General features: G+C 38.5%; 1 protein-coding gene across 6 annotated transcripts in view; it reads right to left on the bottom strand.

Annotated features, from left to right (window-relative positions):
• Positions 1–18,800, bottom strand: part of CFAP54 (cilia and flagella associated protein 54) — a 102,309-nt gene extending 83,509 nt beyond the window's left edge. For 4 of the 6 annotated variants that reach the window (XM_039571433.1, XM_039571435.1, XM_039571436.1 and 1 more), the window contains exons 1-12: positions 18,513–18,743; positions 13,142–13,247; positions 9,493–9,639; positions 7,565–7,736; positions 5,454–5,512; positions 3,983–4,126; positions 3,449–3,562; positions 3,252–3,347; positions 2,520–2,718; positions 1,365–1,439; positions 359–471; positions 80–248 (exon numbers count right to left, since the gene is read on the bottom strand). In XM_039571433.1, the coding sequence (XP_039427367.1) occupies positions 80–248; positions 359–471; positions 1,365–1,439; positions 2,520–2,718; positions 3,252–3,347; positions 3,449–3,562; positions 3,983–4,126; positions 5,454–5,512; positions 7,565–7,736; positions 9,493–9,639; positions 13,142–13,247; positions 18,513–18,706 (1,588 nt within the window). In that variant the 5' untranslated portion in view covers positions 18,707–18,743. Of the gene's footprint in view, positions 1–79; positions 249–358; positions 472–1,364; positions 1,440–2,519; positions 2,719–3,251; positions 3,348–3,448; positions 3,563–3,982; positions 4,127–5,453; positions 5,513–7,564; positions 7,737–9,492; positions 9,640–13,141; positions 13,248–18,512 lie in introns of all 6 variants that reach the window. The other 2 variants (XM_039571438.1, XM_039571434.1) reach the window with 2 other exon arrangements.
• Between the last annotated feature and the right edge of the window lie 3,855 nt (positions 18,801–22,655).

Raw genomic sequence — 22,655 nt, 5'->3', positions numbered from 1 at the left:
AGTTTTTAAATAATCAACAAAACCTCTTGCTGCAAAAATATTTGAAATTCAGACACAACTATAACTGAACAACACTCACTTCTAATTGTCTGCGTCTTTTCAGAACCTTGAGGTGTGCTGCCTTCTTTGCTACTATCGTCAATAACAGAAAAACAACATTCAAATTTTCCTGGGAATACTACAGGTTGCATCAATGTAAGAAGTTTGAGTTCTATTTCAGCTTTCTTCCATGTTGGGTCATCTTGAGCCTAATTGAGAGGAAAAAAAACATAGAAATTAGTCTTTAAAATATGTATTTTGAATACTCCCTACCATCATAGGAAAAGACTAAAGAATGTCTCAATCACATCCAGATTACCTGAAGAAAATTGTCAACAAATTCAAGAGCAGAATAAAACACGTCCCACTCTTCATAGCTGAAAGCTAATTTTACAAATTTCACAGCAGCATCTCCAGACACACCTTTTTCTCCTGCAGTGATGACAAAAATATTTTCTCTGTTTTATATATATGTATTCAGAATTTTTTTAAGTCTGTTTTTTTTTATTTTAAAAATCTGGGTATTGATAAATACAAAGATAAATCTCTATGTGTTTCTGAATAGTCAGCATAATCTTTAAGGATGCTTTAATAACCTTAAAAGAAACAATAGCTTTACCTTTTCACAGTAATGTCTATGCTTACATGCTGCTTTAATGATGTATCTGCAGCCATAGAATCATAAAGGTTTGAAAAGACCTCCAAGATCATCAAATCCAAACTCTTAACAAATACCACCATGCCCACTTAACCATATCACAGTGTCTTGTTACATTCAAAAGAGGCTCTACATTACTGATATTAACATACCTGTGTAGAGGGTACCAAGGATCTAGTCCTTGCTGTTGCAGGAAGAGCTTAAATCTGGGATCATCCTATAATGACTCTTACCATCAGAAATTTAGTTTAAAAATTGCATAGAAACACATACAATTCTTTCAAGACAGGTAAACATCTCTCATTACTGTGTCAGAAAATGCTCATGTACACATAGGGAGGCTATTTCCTCACTCTTGAAGTTTATCCAAACCACAGTAAGGCAGAAAATGGACTTCCTGGTCCTTGGAACTCTCAGCAAGTGTTTTAGCTAATATATTCAGCAGTGTTCTGCAGTTCTAACAATATGCCACGGTTTCTGTCATGAGCTGGAAGGGACCCCACAAGGATCACCAAAGTCCTGCTCCTGGCCCTGCACAGGAACCACTACAAGAGGACACCATTTGGAAGACTATGTATTGAACTCTTAGTAACAAGAAAATTAACTCTGCTTCCTGAGCATTTGTATCACTGGGTAAAAAATGCTTTGAAATTCAAAGCTATCTTACCTGTTAGCATCAACTGCAGAAGAGTAGATGATGGATTAATTATACCAAAATGCTTGGTGCCACTGCTCTCTCCGCCTTCAATACAGACAACTTGTTAAATAAATTTATAATCTATTTGACTTATGTTCTATTTAGCCAGTAATCATATGAAGAAAATATCATTCTGAAGAGTACTTAGTCTTTACATATCCTTTTACTGACAAAATATCTCTATACCCAGAACTATATTCAGCCCAGAGCCCAGCAAAAGAAAACTGTGGAAGGAACCATCAAGTCCAGTGTTTTTCGCAAGTTTTTAAATCTAACTCTGAATGGATTTTTTAAAAAAAAATAGAATACACCAAACACCATGGTATTTTGACCTTGCCTGGCTTCCTGACCCCCATGCGGCTGCTCTATCACTCACACTTTGCAACAGGACAGGGAGAGACAGGGAGAGAAAATGAGATGGGAAGCTCATGGCTGGGATAATGCCAATTAAGTAAGAAAACAAAGCTGTGACTGCAAACAAAGTACAAAAGGGAATTTATTCACTATTTCCCATAGGTGGGCAGATACCCAGTCACCTTCTGGAAAGCAACGCTTCCAGATGTGTAGCAGTTGCTTGGGAGATCCCCCCATCCTTTCCCTTGGCTACAGGTGTAGTTGCTGACCTGGATGGGTTTTGGTGTGGGTTAGCTGTCTGGTGAGTTCAGGTCAGCTGTGCCAGCTACATCCTCTCCCAGCCTCCTGCCCACCGCCAGCCTAGTGGCCTTTGGGGAGAGGAGGGTTGGAGAGACAGCCTTGAGGCTGTGCAAGAACTGCTCAGCAGTAGCGAAAACACTGGTGTGTTAACAGCATTGTTTTAGCCATATATACATGGCACAGCACAGCCTGTAAAGGCTGCTACAGAGAAAGTGAACTCCAACTTGCTTAGAAAATATATGCATGAACTACTGCAGATGTTTCCTGATTATAATAGACCATGGAGATCAACCCAGATTTTTATCTTCTCTTTTATGAAGATATGCAAGACTACCTGCTTTTAAGGTGCTACTGTTATAAATTAAATATATACCTTCAGGCACAGTCTTCTTTTTTAATACAAAAGAAAAAATAAAATGGAGGTCTGGGCTCCTCACCAACAACACCATTTTGGCTTCTTTAAGCTGTTACCTGAGAGGATTTCTAGACCTGCAGAAAAAAGCTCAGAAGTGACATCACGAATTGCAATTTCATCAGGAACAGGTGGATGAGGGGGCAATAGACTCCTGCTACTATCAGACAGTGCTTCCAGGATGGCAAGGAACTGAGCTGCAGCACCATCGAACATTTCCACCAGCAGCCACTCGGTAGAGGTGCGAGGCCACAACAACTAAGTAAGAAAAGGTAATTTAAGCCCTGTGACATCTAAACCGACTTGCAATAAAGCAAAATTTTCTTCAAAACATTTCTCCATTAGAAAGTAAGTACACGTTCAAAACAGAAAATAACTACTGTAAAATATATTGGTGTTATTAATGTCATGCTTCAGAGGCATAGCAAAGCCTCATGCTAAGTGGGTACAGTACTTAGGAAGACTAATAATTTCATAGCAACCAGACACACTGCTGCATGGTATTTCACTTCAAAAATAATACAATAGAAACTATGAGGGAGAGTATTAAAGCCATGTAGTTTAAAGCCATGCAGATCTCTCCTGATAATTTTCTAAAGTAATAATTAGTACATCTTCCCTTCTTTCAAGCTTGTTCTGAGTTTTGTTAATAAATTCTGTTAACTATGAAATTGAAAGAATAAAGCTTTCTGCTTGAGTATAGTACCATGCATATTTTGAAGAATTATATCATATTTTCATCACATGACAAAATAAAGGAAGAGAAGTATTATGCAAAATGTTAGACTTACATCTACTGCTTTTCTTGGGTTAAGTTTTGACTCACGTCGAGTGTTCGACTTTCTTCTGGATTCATATACTGCTCTCTTGAAAATCATCACTGACATCTGGCACAAAGAAAAAAGTAAGTCAATAACTATGTGATGTGTTCTGTTCATAGAGATTGTAACTACTCTGCCTTTTTATAATGAATCGCAGGATGTGATACCTTTAGAGTGGCCTCTCTAAAAATCTTCTGTCTCTCTGTATTTTCCAGAGAAGAACTGGTATTTTCTAATCGCCTCAATTCGTCAATTTTAATCAAACCACGGCGAGCAAATATCTGCCCAAAGAATTTAAAAAAATAAAAAAGATACTCTGTGTTCATATTCTGTATGTTGATATTTAATTTTAGAATAATACTATTCTTGAATTTATACAACTGCAAAGAGCTCCAATGAAAGCCAGATCCTGAACAATTGAAAAGGAAAGCAAAACTTTTGCAAAACACCTTTTGTATATAGGCATGGGAGCTGGCCAGTGTTTCATGCTAGAAGTCTGCGACTGTGAGTATATTACAAAGTGTTGTTGCATTTGAGTTGATTACACATTTACACGTTGAGACACATCTCCACTTTGCAGCAAAAATTTTGGATATGGACAGAACTCTAAGTACATATTATCTGATAATAAGTAGGAATATTTAAATAAATATTTCCCATTTGATTGCATCTGAAATGCCACAGAAGATAAATCAGGATACCTCTCCATGAATGCCAGCTTGACAATCAAAATAACACTGAGAAACTGCTGTATACAGGGTGGCTCTCCATGTCAAATAATGCACAGATAAGAGTGGAATGGATGATTCCATACATACACTGGCCCACAGTAAGTATTCCAGGACCTGTATTGAAGAAATCTAATTTCAAAATGAATGCATTTTAACCTACATAAATATACTTACTATTACTACTAAAGGACAAAGACTTACCCTCACCTGGTAGAACAAAATGAAAGGCGGGGGGGGGGGGAAATCACAGAAATTGTATTAATTTTTAACATGTTTTATTGAATAAAAAGCATTCCTCCTGCATATTGTTGGGTTTTTTCTATCTTAAACTGTGGTCAAGCACTGTATTTTAGCCTCCAAGCTACCTTAACCATGCCAGTTCACTATAATCTTGCCACCAGACAGAGGTCCTGCCCTTCTCTCTTATCCGCTCTTATCTTGAGACTTATGCCTCTCTTTTCTGGCAGCTCCAGTGATCAGTTTTCAACAGGATCAGCAAGCTTATTTGGGATGCAATGGAGTCTGTCTTCTGCAGTGAAAGCCTGTGCTTACATTAATTCATACCCATGGAACCGGACTTATGGCCCCTAACTTGCAGGGCAACATAGTCATTGCAGTAATCTAATTATAATAATTAGTCCTACTCCATTGAATGAATAGTATCTGTACCTTCCTTTTCTTTGGGTCAGCTGTTCCCTGAGGTACATAAAATATGCACAACTTTAGTCCTAAATTAAGTCAATATACAAATTTTATTTTAGTCTGGATTTCAAGAATCTGAAATACTGATGATCAATTCCTCTGTTTCCTGTAGAGAGGAAACTTGAATATGTTAAAGGAGGTGCTAAATCACTTCTGTTTTTAATAGAAGATGTTCAAAGGTAAAAAACTTTTCCTGCTCAGTGGAAGATTAATAAAAAAACGCATAAGAAAATATACTGTATTAAGGCTAATTCAAATTCTGTTCAAGTTTTAGGAGAAAAGAATAAAGCTAAGAAACAAAAACTACTTTCAGAAAGAAAAAGGAGGGAGGAAAGGCCAGGTTATTTTTATCAAGTATTTACAACTAAAACCCTAGCCACCAGGTGTCAGCACATTTCCACATTTTAAGAAACAAGAGACCAATTCTTGGGACATACCTAGATGTGCAAAATAAAGCACCTGGAATCCTCTGAAACAGCCTAACATATGGCACTTCAGTGTCCAGCAAGACATTATGCTGGGCTTCATTCCACAGCTGAGGAAGGAGCAGACTCAGGAAGGCATGAGGGCTTAGAAATCAACCACTTTGAAACACAGACTTTTAATTTCCTTGTGAAAAAGTACTACTATTGACAATGTCAGTGAAATTGAAAAGTCAGGGTACAGTGTTATGCAAAACACAGGTGCATTCTCTAAACTTCTGCAAATTTTTCAACCCCTTCTACTTATTTTGCCCTACCTTAGCAGACTGACCCATCATCATCAAACGTCTGCATATGGTGTAAATATGGATAGCACCTGCAAAAAAAAACTAAAATAAATAAACAGGAAAGTTCTATAATCCTACATGAAATTTGTTATGCTAAGCAACTCAATCTTATTATTATTATCTGGGCTGTTACTTCCAGAGAAAAACAATTTAATGACTTTTCATTAAACGAATGAAAAACTAATGATCTTTCTCTAACAACTTCTAATTTAGAGAAGATGAAGCCATTAAATTCTTCTGCAATATTAGTTTCAAAAATACCTACACAGTGGAGCAGTATAATGTATGAATGAAATGTTAAGAATTTACTGTATCAAATTTTTACTAAGTAACTCATAGAAAAACAAATCTTAATTTCATCCCCAAATGCTAGGCTCTTTAAAACAAAATACTACCTCTCCTCACAGACTTTACCTTACATGATTCTTTTAGTCCATCATAACACTGTCCTGGCAGACACCACCAATACTACGTGATATTAAGTATGATAAGTGACATGAAGAAAATTGAAAGCGAGTAGAGTTTTCAAGAGCATCAAAATGACTTAGAAATAAAAACCTGTCAAAAAATTTACTTGACTTAAGCAATGTCATCAAATTTTCAAAAATCAGTCCTAGAAGTATAAAACACACTGCAATTCTGGGAGACAAAAAAAAAAAAAAGCCTATTCTTCTGTCTGTATGAATGTTCAGAAAGGGACACCTGTGGCAGCGGGAGGCATCACAATGTCAACTGTCATAGCTAGAAGGGTGTTATTATCCCAATAAGCTCGAATGGAGCAAGTATTAGGAAGATTTCTTTTTATCAGTCAAATGTGTAATGAGGCACAAAATCTATTGTCTGAAATTGCAGAAAAATGCTCAGGAACTGGGGAAAATCTGAGAAAATCCTACTTCTAATTACAGTAGATTATTGTCTAGGATTGGTACAGAGACCTGTCCCACACACAGGCAGTGGGATGTAAGAATGGCAGGTGAGTATATTTTAATTTTAATTCTTCTCAAACACACCTCAAATGTAGGGACTGAGGGCAACAGCAGTCCCGGCAAAACAAAAGGATAAGAGTTTTGACCAATCATAGCTCAGAGAAAGTGTACATTCTTCAAAATGAAATTAAGAACATATTATCTCCTCACTTTATATTGCAACAATTGCCCATGGTAATTGGTTGGTTAGAGCATGGTGCTAATAATGCCAAATTCAATCCCTGTATGAGCCATTCAAGAATTGGACTTGATGATCCTTGCGCGTCCCTTCCACCTCAGAATAGTCTGTGATTCTGTGAAATTCATGCTCATCTGTTTACTTTTGACTAAATAACATTGCCTTTCAAAGCAAAAATATACTGTTGTTGTTCCTGAAATTAAAATCTTGATAAATTATTCTCTGTGTATCTACTTTGCAGAAGTTCCATTCTTTTCTCAATTTTTTCCTAATTCAAGCATTTACAAGCAACACCCTAAAATCTTACATAGGGATTAAAATTCTTAAATGCCATACAGTATTTTTTAGAATAGTTTTATTAACAACTCCTCCCTTCAAAATACTTTCAAAAATACAAAGATGTAACAGCAGACAATAATTTTCTACTCTTAGAGCTGCAATCCGCTTTTCAAAAAAACTAAAAAAAACCCAAAACAACAAGCAAACAAAAAACCATCAAACCAAACCAAAACCACAACAAAAAACCAACCACCAACCAAAAAAACCCCAAGACATAATGAACTCATCAAAACAAACATTTTATTGATAGAAAAATCTTGAGGGTTTTTTTTTGCTAATCAGGATTCACTCCAAAAATGTCCTTACTTTTGATTTTATTAGTATATTCTTAAGCAGTTATGATGAAAAAGCTGATGCTTCTACAACAGTCCACCTGAAAAGGCACACTGTGGAAATTTTAATTTTAAAATCCCTTCTACTTGAAAAAACAAAAAAATTACAAAAAAAACCCCCGACTGTGATTGAAGACTAACTAGAGATTTATTCATGACCCTTAGGTTGACCTCAAAGAGCATGTATAAAAGTTTCCCTTCACAGCTTTGCTTAGCAAAGAAATGGAAATGGAAAGCCTGAGGTACCATTGTAGATAAGCCAACACAAATTCTCCTGAGGTAGAGCCACTTGCATAGTGAGTCGTAAGGAGGTCAAGACACTGAGACAAGTCTGCAGGGACTCTTGATTCTGAAGATTTCTGTCACTGCTGAAAACCATCTGATAAATGCAAACATTTCTTGCTTGCAAAGCATGGAACTAAAACACATAGAAATATAAATAAAGTTAATTAAAATATAAGCATATGTCTGTTCACGTCAGCAAAGTACAACAAAATGGTGAGTAGGAAAAGATTAAGCATACAAGAAAAAAAATCAGCATGACATTGAACTTTTCTACACTTCTCCATCTATATCACCAACATCTTATTTCTACTCTCATCTGTTACTTTTCTCTTCCACAGACAGATTTTTCCTTCTCTTCCTTGTAATACCTAATGTAATGTGACCTCAGTCATGCCTGGAGTACAGCATCAGCTGAACAAACAACATGTGAGAAAATGAGCTAAGTGGGACACAACCAGTCAGTACCTATCAATCTCTCAGAAGCCTTCTAACCTGATAACATTTGAAATTAAATCTTTTTTTGTAGTTAATTCACTGAAACTGGAGGTTTCTATCCCTGAAACTCCATTTCTATGATTTTCTTAGTGTTTCATTAAAAAAAAAAAGGTAACTGTGGAAACATGGCCAAAAACTTTACATCTAAAGCCTTTAGATGTAATGATTTGAGACATTATCATTTTCCATTTCCAATTGTAGGGATCATTGCCAAACTAGATTCCATATCTGAAAATTTAGGGATATCTCAGTCTGTAAAGTCTAAGTTACAAAACAGGCATTTTGGTATAGACTTGCAATAACATTTGGCACTAGCATTGGTTCAAGGTCTAGGTAGACATACAGAAAACAGCATCTCTGGAACTTCAAATTTATTTACAAAACATTTTTAAAAATTCATTAACATACTCTTTGATCATAGTCTTTCTAGGAAGCTAAATCATATTTTAAAAACAAAAAACATAATACAAACCAAGTATCTCTTCTATCATGACATCTGCTTCCAGCTTTTAAGCAAACAGTCTGCTTTCTTCTCTTCACTAAACGCCTATTTACACTCTAACCCTGACTCGAGGATATGAATTTGATTAGCTCAATATACAGGAGCTGCCTACCATTTCTGTTCATTGCTCTTGATCACAGAGTAACTTGCATTAGTTAATTCAAAATACCCAACAAAGTATGAAAAAGTAGAGCTTCTCAGCAAATAACTGCTTAAGGTAAAATCTAATACATTTTTTGCATTCCCCCTATATCAACTGAAATACTTTCTTCAACGTCACTCAGCTCCCTAGAGCTTAAAGCACTTAGAAAACTATTCAGCATTCTGCCCTCTTTGTTCATAGTGAGCAAATAAGCTGTGAAAAACATAACATCGCATTTTTAACTGCCATGACCTTTCATTACAAGTCGTACTTCCCACACTTATGGTACAAAATACAGGAGAACATTTTAATTGTCTTGCACTCTGCCTGGTTCTTAGATCATCCAATACAGAAATTTCCAAAATTGCAGGACATTTATCAAATTTTGCCCACATCCTGATTCTGACAGTGGATAATAGCAACTATTTCAGAGCAAAAACTGCTGTAAGCAGTTACAGAACACCGCATTCAGAGAAAACTGCTTTTTTAACACTATGTTGATGGTGGTTGGCTTCTGTCACAAAAGCATTAAGCACTTATACCCTCTTAAAAATATACACCAACTCCAGATGTTCGTATCATACATATGATCATTAAATCTCAATGCAATTTATATCAACAAACTATTAAAGATTAGTCAATGTTAATATATAATTCATATTAAGTACATTTGTGGAGGATACATTGGGCTACTTACTTTGAATCTGTAAATGTCTTTAACCAGAAAAATTTTAAAAACCCACAACCTACCGTAAGTGCTGCATTTTTGTCTCTGAAACCATTTGGGAAAAAGGCAGATTTAAAGCGATGTGCATCATCCATGACATCATCAAGGTTTACAGAAACGAACTGCTGAAGGTATCTTTCATAGCACTGCAGAAGTGCCAACTTATACTCCTGAAAAACGGATCATATGTTCTTTTTATTGTTTGCATATTACATTTCTATTTCTATAAAACATGTTATTTTTTTATAATCTTTATATAGCAAAGTATCAATGTGAAAGAGCAACCAGAAGTAAAGCACTATAGTTTCATACAAATATCCAGCAATGCAGTGTGAACACTCAGCACATGAAAGGCTGAAATACTTGAAAAAATTACTTGTGCTTTACAAGTTTTAGTGAGTTTTGTTTACTCTAATCATAAATACGACATATCAGAGAACAATTATAAAGCAGGGTCCTGGGCTAACATAACAAACTCAAAGAGTTGCTGGAATATTCTGCGGCTTTGCAACAGTAATGGCAATGATACTACACTTTAGAAAAAAGTACTCCATAATGCAGAACTTTACTAGCAATATATAGACATAATCATTTCTCTCTTCCTTGTTTCCATGTTGTCAAAGCTTTTTCTTTTTTTTTAAGCAGAGAGGAAGAGTAAGATGCACTAAAAAAGACTGAAACAAGTGAAGACTGGAATTTAAATATGGCCAAGAAATCAGCATTAATAGACCAGAAATTGCCACTGGGTCTTTAAGAGGATGTTGAGCCTCATGTCTCATTCCAAATAGAGCTCCCCAGCAGCCTGTTGAACCACTCTAAAATCATGCTGACTCTATGGTTCAGCTCTGACTCAGATCTGGAAGTGACATTTACTGAATCATCACCACCACTTCCTGCAGCAAGGAGTACATTTAGGTTTCTCTACCAACTTCACTAATTCTAGAACACACACAAAATACATTCTTGAGGAAAAAGTAACTAATTTCTGCTGGTAAAAATGATCCTTTAATATCTAATCACATAGAATTCTTATTTTCTTGCACTCCCTTCTTTTTTTCAATATAAATTCCTTCCACCACAGTGACACCTTAAATTTTTAATCATCTGAGGAGTCCAGCTCACATGGCCCTATTGTCCTCTTTGCAGCCATACACAGAAACTTTGACTTTCCATGGAGAGCTATGGGCAGTCAGCCACTTATGTAATCTAATACATACACTCAGGCTGTGATAAAACTTAGAATCCAAAGCTGTGGATCAGAATACCATTACGACAGTTATTGATACATAACAAAAAGGTAAAGTCTCTCCTAACAGTTTAAAATATGTGCATATGACCAAAGATAACAGGCAGATACAGGCACACAGGGAGGCGGGGAAAAAACGAGTCAGTGCTGATCGTCTGATGACTAATGGACTAAGCAATTTCCAGATATATGACTTAATGAATTTAGGTGTGTCCTAAGAAACATGCAGTATATGTATTATAGGAAGGAATCTAAAGGCACTAAAAAAGATAGCAGGAGGACAGAAAGCTAAGCTGGTGCTTACCCACTGACTACTCATATGCAATAATTATTTTTTAAGGACTACACATCATTAAGTATTACATCATGTAAGAGCAGGTTAAAATTTAAAATACTCAATACTAGTTTTCAACGAGGAGTCAAGAGGAGTACTTACAGAATAGGCTTTACCCCACCTACAGAGACCTTGGTTTTACACCACATTCATCCTTCCTGTAATGCATTTGAAATTTGCAACATCTGTCTCCTGTTGTTTCTATTTATTTTTTTCAGGGAAAAAATAGAATGAAAACTAAGTTTTCATTCTAAAATTAAGTCAAATTAATTCACTTAAAAGTGGGAGTTCCAAAAGAAAAAAGTTCAAAGTTTTAGGCTGGCCAGCAAAACAACATTTTCAACAACACTGATAACTTTGCTGTAGAAAAACACATTACACTAGAAGACTGAAGTTGCAAGCAGAAGTCTTTACTCAGAAACATGGATTTTTTTCAGGCAATCTAGGGTCAGGTCATTAAGCACCTTGAATGTAAGGACCAAACTATTTTGGAGTGCTGCTTTAGGAAGCCAGCGCAGAGTACAAAGAGCAGCGTTTGATACTTTTGAAATAACCTTACTGAGTACACCGAGAACAGCCTCTCCCAAGCACTAAAAGCTTCATGTAATGTTTCCAGCAATTCCTAGGGCTCAGAAGATATGAAAACTTTAGGAATATATAAACATGAAGAAAACATTAATGGAATTGTCTAGGCGATGCTATTAACAACTGCTGCTACTCAAGCTTCCTTAAGAATTTCTGTATGTCTAAACCCACACCATGAGTCTGCACCTTCAATTATAATGGCTCCACAGTTATGGACTCTTCTACATGCCTTCTTCAGCCTACCAGTGAGTGATGAGTGCTGCTGAAGCTCAGCTTCAGCTGGCTGTTCTTTTTTCAGGAGCAGGCCACTTTTATGGAATTCTTTAGCGCACATGCAATGAAGGATATAGAAGACTTCATAACATCTGCATGATACTCCTGCCTTTGTCGCGGCCTGCGGAAAAGCTCACCTAGCAGCCACACGTACACACTCTCCATAAAGGGCACAAAGAGCATTTCTCCTTGCTGCATTCCGTAAGCAAAGGACATAAGAGTGAAAGAAAGTTTCACTGGACATGTTCCTCATAAAGATGGCCCCCTCAGACCACCTCGATACATTTCCAATTACGCCCTCTTCTTTTTATTTATTTTCTTTTATTCCCATTATGTTAAAAAAATAAGTAGAAGTTACAGAACTGGCTTTCTAATGATACATCTCTGAGCTGCTTCTCAGTGTTGTTTAGTAACTACTCTTGAAAGCCCCAGATTTTATGACATGACCTTCAGACACAAATATCACTGAGCTTGTAAATGGCTTACCCTTGATGGATTTTTTTCACAGGAATCGCAAAGGACAAATAGTATATAAAAATATATTTGCCTTTTTGAGTTAGATCATCAGTTACTAGCCTGGCATCCCATCTCTAACAGTAGTCAGTAACAGATGACTAAGTAAGAGTATAAAAACAGAGTTATCATATAGTGAAACATCCCCCAAATACTCTCAGCCTTCAACAATCTAGCTCCTGAATCCCTTTTAGTTGTGGTCTACCTTTTTTAAGGAGACCAGAAATGCACACATAATTCAAGATGCAGGAGCATCACCAATACATATAATTGTACAATGTGTAATTGCACTCTGGTTCTTGTTCTCTGTTCCTCTCCTGACAATTCTTTTTATTCATGTTTGGTTAACTGAGCATTGAGTTGAGTCAGTGTAACTGCTCTACCATTGTCAATTTGTACTTAAACAGCATCTGAAGGCATAGTCAGATATTGTACTCTACCATGCTGAAACATCAAACAAATATTAAAGAAAGATTTTGGGGTGTTTAAAAAGGCAGTGGGAGCACAGAAAATACAGATATAGAAAAATATTTAAAAATCAGGGCAATTTTGCAATAAAAAGCAAGAGATACAAACTATCAACTCTCACTGGAATTATTTTGTAAAAGTTTTTGCTACTTTGTAAATAGTTTCCAGTAAAACATCATTAAAAATTAAAGTAGCATAGAAACATAATGAAACAAAGACTGCGATTGAATTTTTCTGATTTCAAATGACTTACTTTGATCTGCGCAAGGGCATCACCAACTTTCACAAGTCTTTCATTGTAATACCACTCTGGTAGTCGTGGCTTATATTTGATCCAAATGTTAAACAAAGTATTTGCTCTAAAAAAAAAAAAAGATACAGGAGAAAAGGTTTCAGATTAAACTGGCAGTAGACCTGTCATAACAAGTAAACAAATCAGGAAGACTTCAAATTGTGAGAACTCCTTTCTTCCAAATCTATTTGAACTTCTACACATTTCAAAACAAGTGATCATTAAAACCAGATTTAACAGGCAGACAAGGACATTTCTGGGTTTCATTTCTGTCATCAGTTTTTATCACACATTTTAAATAGGATGAATTTTCTCCCATGTAAATTCTTAATAAAATGTCTTAGTATTAATCTTCTTGTGTTGTTCAAGCACAGTCACAAGTGGAAAATCTTTCTCAACTTTCAGCTAGTATTTAAAAGGTTCTGTCTGAAGCAACAATCTTATATCTTAGACTCAGTGAATTACAGTTCACAGCAATTATTGGACTGCAAACAACAAATGTTATAGAAGGAAAAATTCCCAAAATAACAACATATGTCAGGTAGCTGCAACCTTGAGAACTGGTAGCCATGGAATAAACCATAGAGTTATAGAGTATATAGACCTATGTTATGTAGAGCTCATGGTATACAGAGTTAGACCATCAATCACGAAGAAGAAATGTTCGGGAATTTTAAATTGTAAGGGGCAGGATTCAGAGAGAGCCAAATGACACCCTTGCTAAAATAGAGACGATTTTACGGCAATAGTTATGATGCTCTTCTGCTGCCTCTGTCTATTATTCTAGCCACAGTTGTCATCAAGGATGCCTTTGTGTAACAAATTGCCTATTTTGCTGAACCAGCAAGCCTCACACAAATGGTAACTGACTCTAAGCAGTTTCCCTCTGCTACAGAGACACTGACTACATCGTGCCAGTACTACAGTGCCTACCAACTGTGGTTTGATGGCCTCATGCCCTCATGTGTACAACTTCCCCACACTACACTTGTTTAAGAAAGCTACATTCTAGCTGGAAAAACAGTAACTGATCAGATGGACTGCCAATAAGCACTGGGACTTTTTCATTAAAGAATCCCCTTAGCAAATCATTACCAGTATTGACAACATTCACAGTGTCAGGCATCTCTTACCTATTCTCTTAACAAATCACTTGTACAGAAACAGAGTGCCCTGTGAAACCGCTACAGCTAAATTATTTATAGGTAGCAGTTTATGAGGAAAGAAAACAACTGAAGAAAGATAAATTAACATTTAAAGACATTAAATATATATATTTAAAAGAAATTATAAATTATAAAGATTTATAAACTATAAATTATAACGATTTATAAATTATAAAGAATTATAAAGAAATTTAATATATATATTAAAGAAAAATATCCTTCTAGCTGAATTGTCATGCATAAACCATATGCTTACTGGTGTGAGGTGGCTGGAACTTTTCAACATATCTTAAGACTGGGATGGTAGACTAGAATGCAAGACTCTTACACTGTCTTCTGACATTCAAGAACTTGGAATGCATTCTCAGAGCCTCTCATACAGCTCTTCTTTTCAGCTTATAAGAACACTCCCAATTAAAACAAAAAGCAGAATAAATAACATTTTTTCCACACAGAAAGCTGGGAGCCACCTTCACATTTCAAGGTGAGACAGATGGATTTATGAGAAACCTGTCAAAATGATCTTTACAGCAAAGAATTGCAAAAATCATAACACTTTTTTTTTCTAAAGTATCATCCCAGCACAATTCTCAGTTCTTGAAAGTAAGCAGCAAGGAAATAAGTAGGACATCCTAGAGGTGTATCCTAAAGGAAAAACGCAGTAACAGCACAAACTAGGCCAAAAGCAACAATCAGAATAAAATGTTCTAAGGCATTTTTAAGGAGTTAAGGAAACCACAGCCCAGTGTAATGAAACGCTCCTCCTAAATGGGAATGAGTCCCTCCTGGTCCATCCCTAACAACTAACAGCCTGGGTGGGTACTGACTTCTTATACTGAGAAAAATGTTCCACACCAGTATCTGCAAAGAGGCTCCAAAGCAAAGGAATCTGTCAGGCAGCTGACCAAAGTTTCCTTTGCTGTTAAATGAAGAATTTAGGAAAAGACTTTCAGAGACCAAGAGATTTGATGGATATTATAAGGAAAGGGGGGAAAGAAGGGGGAAAAGAGATAGCAAGAATGACCCTGGATAAAGCTCTGGAAAGGTAAGACTAGTACATTTCTTTAAGACTGATCAAAGTCCCCAGAAATGGTCATCTTCATTTTTTGTTTTGAATGTTCATATTAACACACAAGATTCTTTGATATAATAAACAAGTAACAAATCTGTAAAAAACTGGTTTAGCAAAGCAGTGACAAACCTGACCAGACTTTCAGCTTTAGTGGGAAGATTAAGGTAAACTGATTCTGCTACAATGCCATGACTAACTACAAGTGAGTTCATGACACAGGAATGTTTCTTTGACACAGACAAAAGAGGAGAGTGAGACACTTCCCAAACAACTCCTCAGCCTTTCCTTTAAACAAGCTGTAGGACACCAGAGTAACAAGTTAAGCAAGTGAAGTCTTACAAAAAATAGTGGACTGTTGGAGCTCAGAGATGAAATTTCTTTATCTCCAGCCGTAATAGAAAAAAATTCCCCAAGGTCAACCCATAATAGTGTGCACAGGATAAGGGCCACGTGGCTAAAATCTTTATTACAAGTATAAAGAATTCTCTGATACTGATCAAAAGATGTCTTATTAAATAAGAGTGGCTAAGCCACACAAGATGAGATAAAATCAATATGTCAAGGTAATGCTTCGATGGCCCTGCTGCCAAGAGAAATGGGGCAAAACAACTTGTTTAGTTGAGGAAAAATTACTTTTGATTGCTATTTCTGACTGAAAAGATTTGTGATACCAGTGCAGGTCCCTAGTAATTTTTGTTTCCTACATTAGAACATTTAAGTGCCTAAATTACAGCCTTTCTGTTCACCTATAAACACCAAAGGCTGAAAGAGCTGGATGAATGAAGCTGATAATTTTATTTTTCTAAATTGAACATACTTGCCACGTGGAAACTGGTTTTCTTGTTGCTTGAAGAACAAGAACACTTTGATCTCAATCCATGCCAGGGAAGATAGCTGGACACGTGACATAGCAAGAAGTCTTTAGAACATTTAGGAAAGCATCTGTAACAGCCATTACCTTCAGAAATTCTTAGGACCAGGCAGACTAAGGCTAGTTCTGCAAGCAGCACATGCTCCACTTTTGAGTTATCAAACAATGAAGCAGTAGGGAGAAAAAAACCTGAAATTTCACAATCACAGATAAATAGTCTTGACTTTGCTAGCTGCTTGAATATATGCTAATAATCAGAATTCCAGTCCTCTACCTCTGTACTGTCCCTATACAAATGAAGAATGCCTAGGGATGCAGAGCTACTGGGAGCTTCGTGTTACACAACATTCCCAATGCCCTGGAATTTTGGTAGGGATCATTACCACCAGTGACTTCTGGGACCAAGACCTTGATAGAGTCAGTTCTCATCTCCATGATGAACATGCTCTCATGCCAACCACAGTATGCACGGTCACAGGTCACATCCACAAAATACAAGTTTGAATAAGACTGAGCTTACTTAGGTCAAAATATTTGAGAGGGTGAAGCAAAAAAAAGTTTGGAGACAGTGTTCACAAAAACCGATAACGTGGCACTATATTGCAAACAGGTCAGATTCAGCATGGCCACCTCCCAACCAGAAGATACTAAGAACACATAGAAGAACCATTGTTGGCAATTTTGGTAGTGTCTGAAGCAGCCAAGCAGTATTACTTCTCAGGGGGCCTAGAGAGGATAGCTTTCAAAATAATAATACCTATCAGCTAAAGCTGAAAAACAAGGTCAGAAACTACAAAAAGGCTTCAAAATAGCAAAGCACTGAATTCGGCTGCTGAAGCAACATAAAAAGCCAACATACTGAGATTCAAAACACTTGAGGCAAAATCCTAGAGACTGATACCTGCATGATACATCTAGGCCTAGATCCGATGATGAACATGCCCCATAAACAAATTAGGAATCCAGATAGCTTAGAATAGGAAAGATCTCCAGATCAGACAAAGGCCAGGCTGCAGAATCTGAGTACCTTCTGAAAATGTATACCTCCTTCAGAGTAGGGTAATTTGTGGACTGCTTCCAGGAAACTACTGAGTGAAATATGCAAGGGTAGAAGCTGCACCTAAGTGGTAAGGTAACCACCCCGTAACCTAACTCCTATGCTGTTTTTGAATGAACTTTTGATAACCTGGGGAACTTGTGAGGTTTATGTTAAAGACCTGTAAATTTAGAACAGAGTAGTGTTCAGATAAAAACAACAGAAAATGAACTATTTATCTTAACAGAAGTAGTTGAGCTCTTATATAACAATGTACTTAAAATGCAGCAGGGAGAGCTACATGAGAAATGCACAGTCTGTAAAAGACATATGCATGCACTATGAATCATACACTGATTCCAGTTGCTCTATCTTAACTGCATTACAAAATTTCGACTTATGCATACCCACAGATATGCATGTATGCGAGCAAACAAATATGCACTATTATACTTGCCATATGCTCAGCCTGCATCTATGTGTATAAAAATATACCAACGTAGACAGAGACATATGCACAAAAAGAGCCGTGTGGCGTTATCCTGGTGTAGCCCTACTTTTGAAGGCATGTACGTGCCCACAAGCGTTCACCCTCGCACACAGCCGCACACGCTGGTGGGCTGCCAGTCCCTCCAGCACTGTGAAGGGATTTTCCCACCAGGAAGCTCAGGCAGCTCTGACAGAACCAACAAGTGGTGCTGCCAACTTCCACAGCCCCTTGTGCTTTTCCCCTAAAGCACTGACGTGTAGAAAGTACTGGAGGGGGAAAAAAAGCAGTGTTCAGATTTCTGAGGGGTTTTCGTTACAATGAAAACCTAAAAAAATAAAAAGGAAACGGATTGCCGGTCCTTTGGCACACTGCTGGGGAAGTTTGTTCGGCGAACAAACTCGTGGCTATCTCCCAGTCCAGGGGACGCAGGGTTCCCAGCCCAGCCCGTGGCTGCGGCGTGAGGAGGGAGCCGAGCAGGGGCGTGCGGGGCGCCGTGGCGGTGCCCGGCGGGCCGGAGAGGGCAGCCCGGGAGCGGCGGGGCGGCGGCGCGGACAGCCCCGCAGGGCGGCTGAAGGAAGAGAGCGAAGGAAGAGGAGTGCGGCCGAGAAAAGGAGCCGAGGCAGGGGCAGAGGGAGCGGCGAGCGGCTCCCGGAGGGGGCGGCAATGCGGGAACCAGGGGGCGGCGGCGCAGCCCTACCCGTGGCGGTGCAGGTCGTGCTGCGGCGGCTTGGCCTCCCCCGCGCCTCGCAGCCGCCGCAGGGAGCCCAGGACGCGCCGCAGCTCGGCCTCGAAGCTGTCCACCACCGGGTTGCCCCGTGCCACGGGCCCGAAGAAGGCGGCGTGCGGGGCCTGCGGGCCGGCGGCGGGGGGTGGCCTGGTGGGCTCCGCCATGCTCGGCTCGGCCCGCCCCGGCGCGGCCGCGTCGCTGTCTCCGGGCAACGGCCGCGGGCAGCCGCCCCGCGGGGCCACCCTGGACAAGCCGGGAGGTACCACTTGGGCCGGGTTTTCCACAGCCTTTTTTCACCAGGGATGGCACTTCGCACTTGCTGATTGTGTCACTGTGCCTACTGCACGGCTACGCATAAAAGAAGAAAGTGTGCTTATCCGCCAAATGCTTATATTTGCCTATTTAAAAAAAAAAAAGGTGGCAAACTAGGAAACTACTAGCCCGTGTTTATGTTAGAGAAGGTGCCTATAGCAACCTATGTGTTTTGAAGTTTTTTAAAGACATTGTAGTAAAGAGGTTTGGGAAGGATGTGAAGGAAACTGACTATGTTGCCATGCTCATCATCATGGTGAGCGTAAGAGACAGCTGAACTGGAAACATGAAAGTGAAAGAAATGTGGTAAGTGAGCAGAGAGTCCTGGCAACCTGGGCCTTTGGAGGCAGTTTCTTGACACTCAATGGAAAAGGATCAATAGAGACTGGTAAAGCGAAGAAACACTTAAAAAGTACATCCAAGTAATTCATAATGACAGCAAAAGAAGTATCCTTCCAACAGCTGGAGACACACAGCATCAGCATGCTGAATCACTGGAATCAGAAAATACTGCATTAGCAAGGTCAAAGAAATGACATGGGAATCATCTAGATACTATTCTTCCTTGGAAAATTGGGAAGATGCAAAAATATTATTAATTTATGACTAATGTGTCTGACTCATTTTACACATTGGTTTTGTATTGTTACCTGCTGGGAGATGTGTGGATCCATTGTCCAACAGGTATTGTGTGACTATAGGAAGATCTAGTGATAATGGCTATGCATTTAGGTGGGAGCAAATTTAGACAAAGCAGAAGAGGGAGTGGGTTCCTCAGATATCTGTGGAGGAGGTAGAAAATTAAGTCTGCAATGAAAAGACATGGCAAAAAGATTTTGATGCAGGAATTTAGAAGTCACTGTGTTCGAAGACAAATTTTACAGAACAAATGAAATATGAGAACTTGGCTTGGACAGCAACTACTGCAACATTTAAAGATTTTGCCTGTGCTTTGCCATGCTAACCAAAGAACTCCCTGTGATGGATACCGGATGACTAATAAAGCACTGGCCTCTTGGGAAAGGTGGCCTGTGCCACTGTAAGTATTGCTGGTGGCATCCGTTTCAAGTTCCTATGAAGCTCTGAGCTAGTTTGCCTCACTAGATGGTGCTGCATCCCAAAGGGCTGATGTTCACATAGTGCTGTTCTCAAACCAGCAGTGCCTAGAAGCTTCAAGAGGAACTTGAGAGACTGGAAACGAGACTGCTGAGTAAAACTTTACATATCTCTAATATTTGGGTAGCAGATGGTGGAATGAATATAACATTTGCAATCTGGATTCGTTTTTCAGCCATAGAAACAAGCTGAGTCAAGCAAAACAGTAAAGAGAAAGGAAGGATAGCCATTCCCCAAAGGGCAAGATTGCAGAACTGTGTAAAGATAAGGCCTTATCCACTGGGAGGTTAACCAGGGCGTAGCTGGTCAGCCAGCTCATGAAGAGTGATCAGTCTAAAATTCCTGGGTGAGAGTTCAACATGATCAAAGTATGCAATCCCTGCTAGGTGGAGGTTTAATGTATGGAGGGCAGTTCTCAGCACCCAGGGTGGACCATAGCAAGGAACTACACTGCCACAAACACTATGGTGTGTATGTTATTTCAATTTTGGATGTTTACAATATTGATTCCTATTTTACTGTTCTGAGGAAGACTCGAGTTTAAACTTCAGATAGCCTCCATCTAACATTTAGTGCATTGAACATTTAATTGGGTCCAAAAGTCAAAAAGGCTTATAGATAAATGATTAGAACCTTTTAACTTCAGAAGGAGTATAGATTCTTCAGAAACATTCAGCTTGTATAATCTGATCTTTACAGAGAAAAGCCTGGTGTATACAAAACAGTAAGAGAGTGATGGCTACTGAAGTTGCAATCATGATAGGATAATTTCCTCAAAAGATAGAGCATACTTGTATGACTTAGAAAGTTTATAGCAATTCTTTGAATTACATTACATTAGGGTCCCTACAACCTAAAAAATGTGTTCTGTTGATTAGAAAGCTAATGATTTATTCATCATTGGTAGGTGAACATTTAGATAGCAATTTGAATTACAGTAACATTAGGGAGAAGGTAGGATAGATTATAAAGCATTGGCATGGACAGGATCCCAAGAAATGGAACTTGAGGAAATCCCCTAACCCAAGCATAGAGGGTATAGCAACCTGTGTTTAATACCACCGGGTCAGATAGAGGGAAGCTGCCTCAGAAATAGAAGCACACACAGAGAGTTAACTTAGCAAAAACCCATATAGGAAGTGTCTGCTCTCATGGCTATGGGGCTAAGAGTATGCTTGAGCTGGAAAGGAGGAAAACCTTGCTGTTAACTCATCAAGCTGCCTGCTTACTTCTCATGTGTCAGTTCCTTGTGTGAACAGCAGTGGTTACTAAGAGCAAACAAAGGGGGGAAACACTCAATGATCACAGCAGAGTGTGCAGTGATATCTGGGTATAGGGGCTGTTGCACACTATCTAGTACATCAAAGTTTGTTTCCTATGGATAATTTGGAGATGCATGTTCAGATCCCTTTCTAGGATGCTTGCAGCAAATGTGCACTTGAATTATGGTGCCTATAGACTTTGATATTCAGAGACAAGAGGCAGCCAGAGATGCTGTATTACCAGACTTCTGCAGGGTAACTTGACAGTCCACAGAGATTTGAAAGGGCTTCACTTACGTCATCTCCTCCTTGATGCTTTCAGGAAAAATAGTCTGAGCTGAAAAGATTCTGTGCCACCACTTAGTATCTCAGGCTGATAGGCTAATGAAGACACGAGAATTTAAAATAATGATTAACACACTTATGTACTACATATTCAAAACTGGAATCTGAATTTACTCTACTTGCAGTATGCCTGCCTGATCCTTAGAGCCAGTGGGAATCCACTTTGTGTAGGCTGTTCCCCTTTGAGTAGGAGTGAATTGTTGGATTCAAAAAGTAGAAGAAAAGCTAGAGAAAGAAGCAATAGCAGGTGTGTACTGATTCTTATGGAGAAATTCAGTTTGTGAGTTAGTCAAGCAAAACAAGGTCAAGGAAACACAATGTCTAATATGACAGTACAGCATTTGCTATTCACATGCTATAGGGGAATCATATATGATACAAAGTAATAGCTCTAAGTTCCCTCATAAAGGTCCATAAGAAGCCATCAAACACCTGGAAGAAGTGAACTAAGTTGCTGAATGCCGGGAGCACTGGCACTTTATAAATGTAAAGAAGTAGTCCAATGGCAGGGGGAAAAGGAAGAACTTGTACAGAGCTTACAAGAGGCAAAACACATGGTAGAATTAATATACCTTCCAAATAATTAACTGTACAGGAAGCAGAGAGGTGCAGCAGACCTGCAAGCTTCTTGCTACCACCTCCTGTGGCACTTGTCTATACCTACACTTATGAGACAGATATGGGAATACTGGACCTTTATGGGCAGCTATAAGAGATTAGAGTGAGCATTTCCTTCCCACCTCCTTGCTTCTGGGCTGTTTTTGGTAAAGCTGCTGGTGGCTTACTGATAGTGTCTTTAGGCTCAGATGCCTTACTTAAATCTGCCTTTACACTCAATCAAAATTTGTGGATTCCTACCCTTATCTAAGGGCTACTTAGTACCTTCCCACAGGAAAGTTAGTAAGGAGATGAGAGTCATGTTTTGAAAGGATTTGTTGTTTTTTTGCTGCACCATGAAGAAACATGTCCTGAACTAGGAAGGTTCATGCCTGGTTGCAAAGGTAGGGAAATGTGAAAAGATGGTGGGAATGGCTTACTTAGGACACCATACAGCTTTTCAAACAAAATAGCAGTTCTT

The sequence above is a fragment of the Corvus cornix genome, chromosome 1A (genome assembly GCF_000738735.6).
Source record: "Corvus cornix cornix isolate S_Up_H32 chromosome 1A, ASM73873v5, whole genome shotgun sequence".
In the NCBI taxonomy this organism is placed as follows: domain Eukaryota; kingdom Metazoa; phylum Chordata; class Aves; order Passeriformes; family Corvidae; genus Corvus; species Corvus cornix.
The sequence above is the reverse complement of the archived record's forward strand: the minus strand, read 5'-3'. Positions and strand labels throughout refer to the sequence as shown.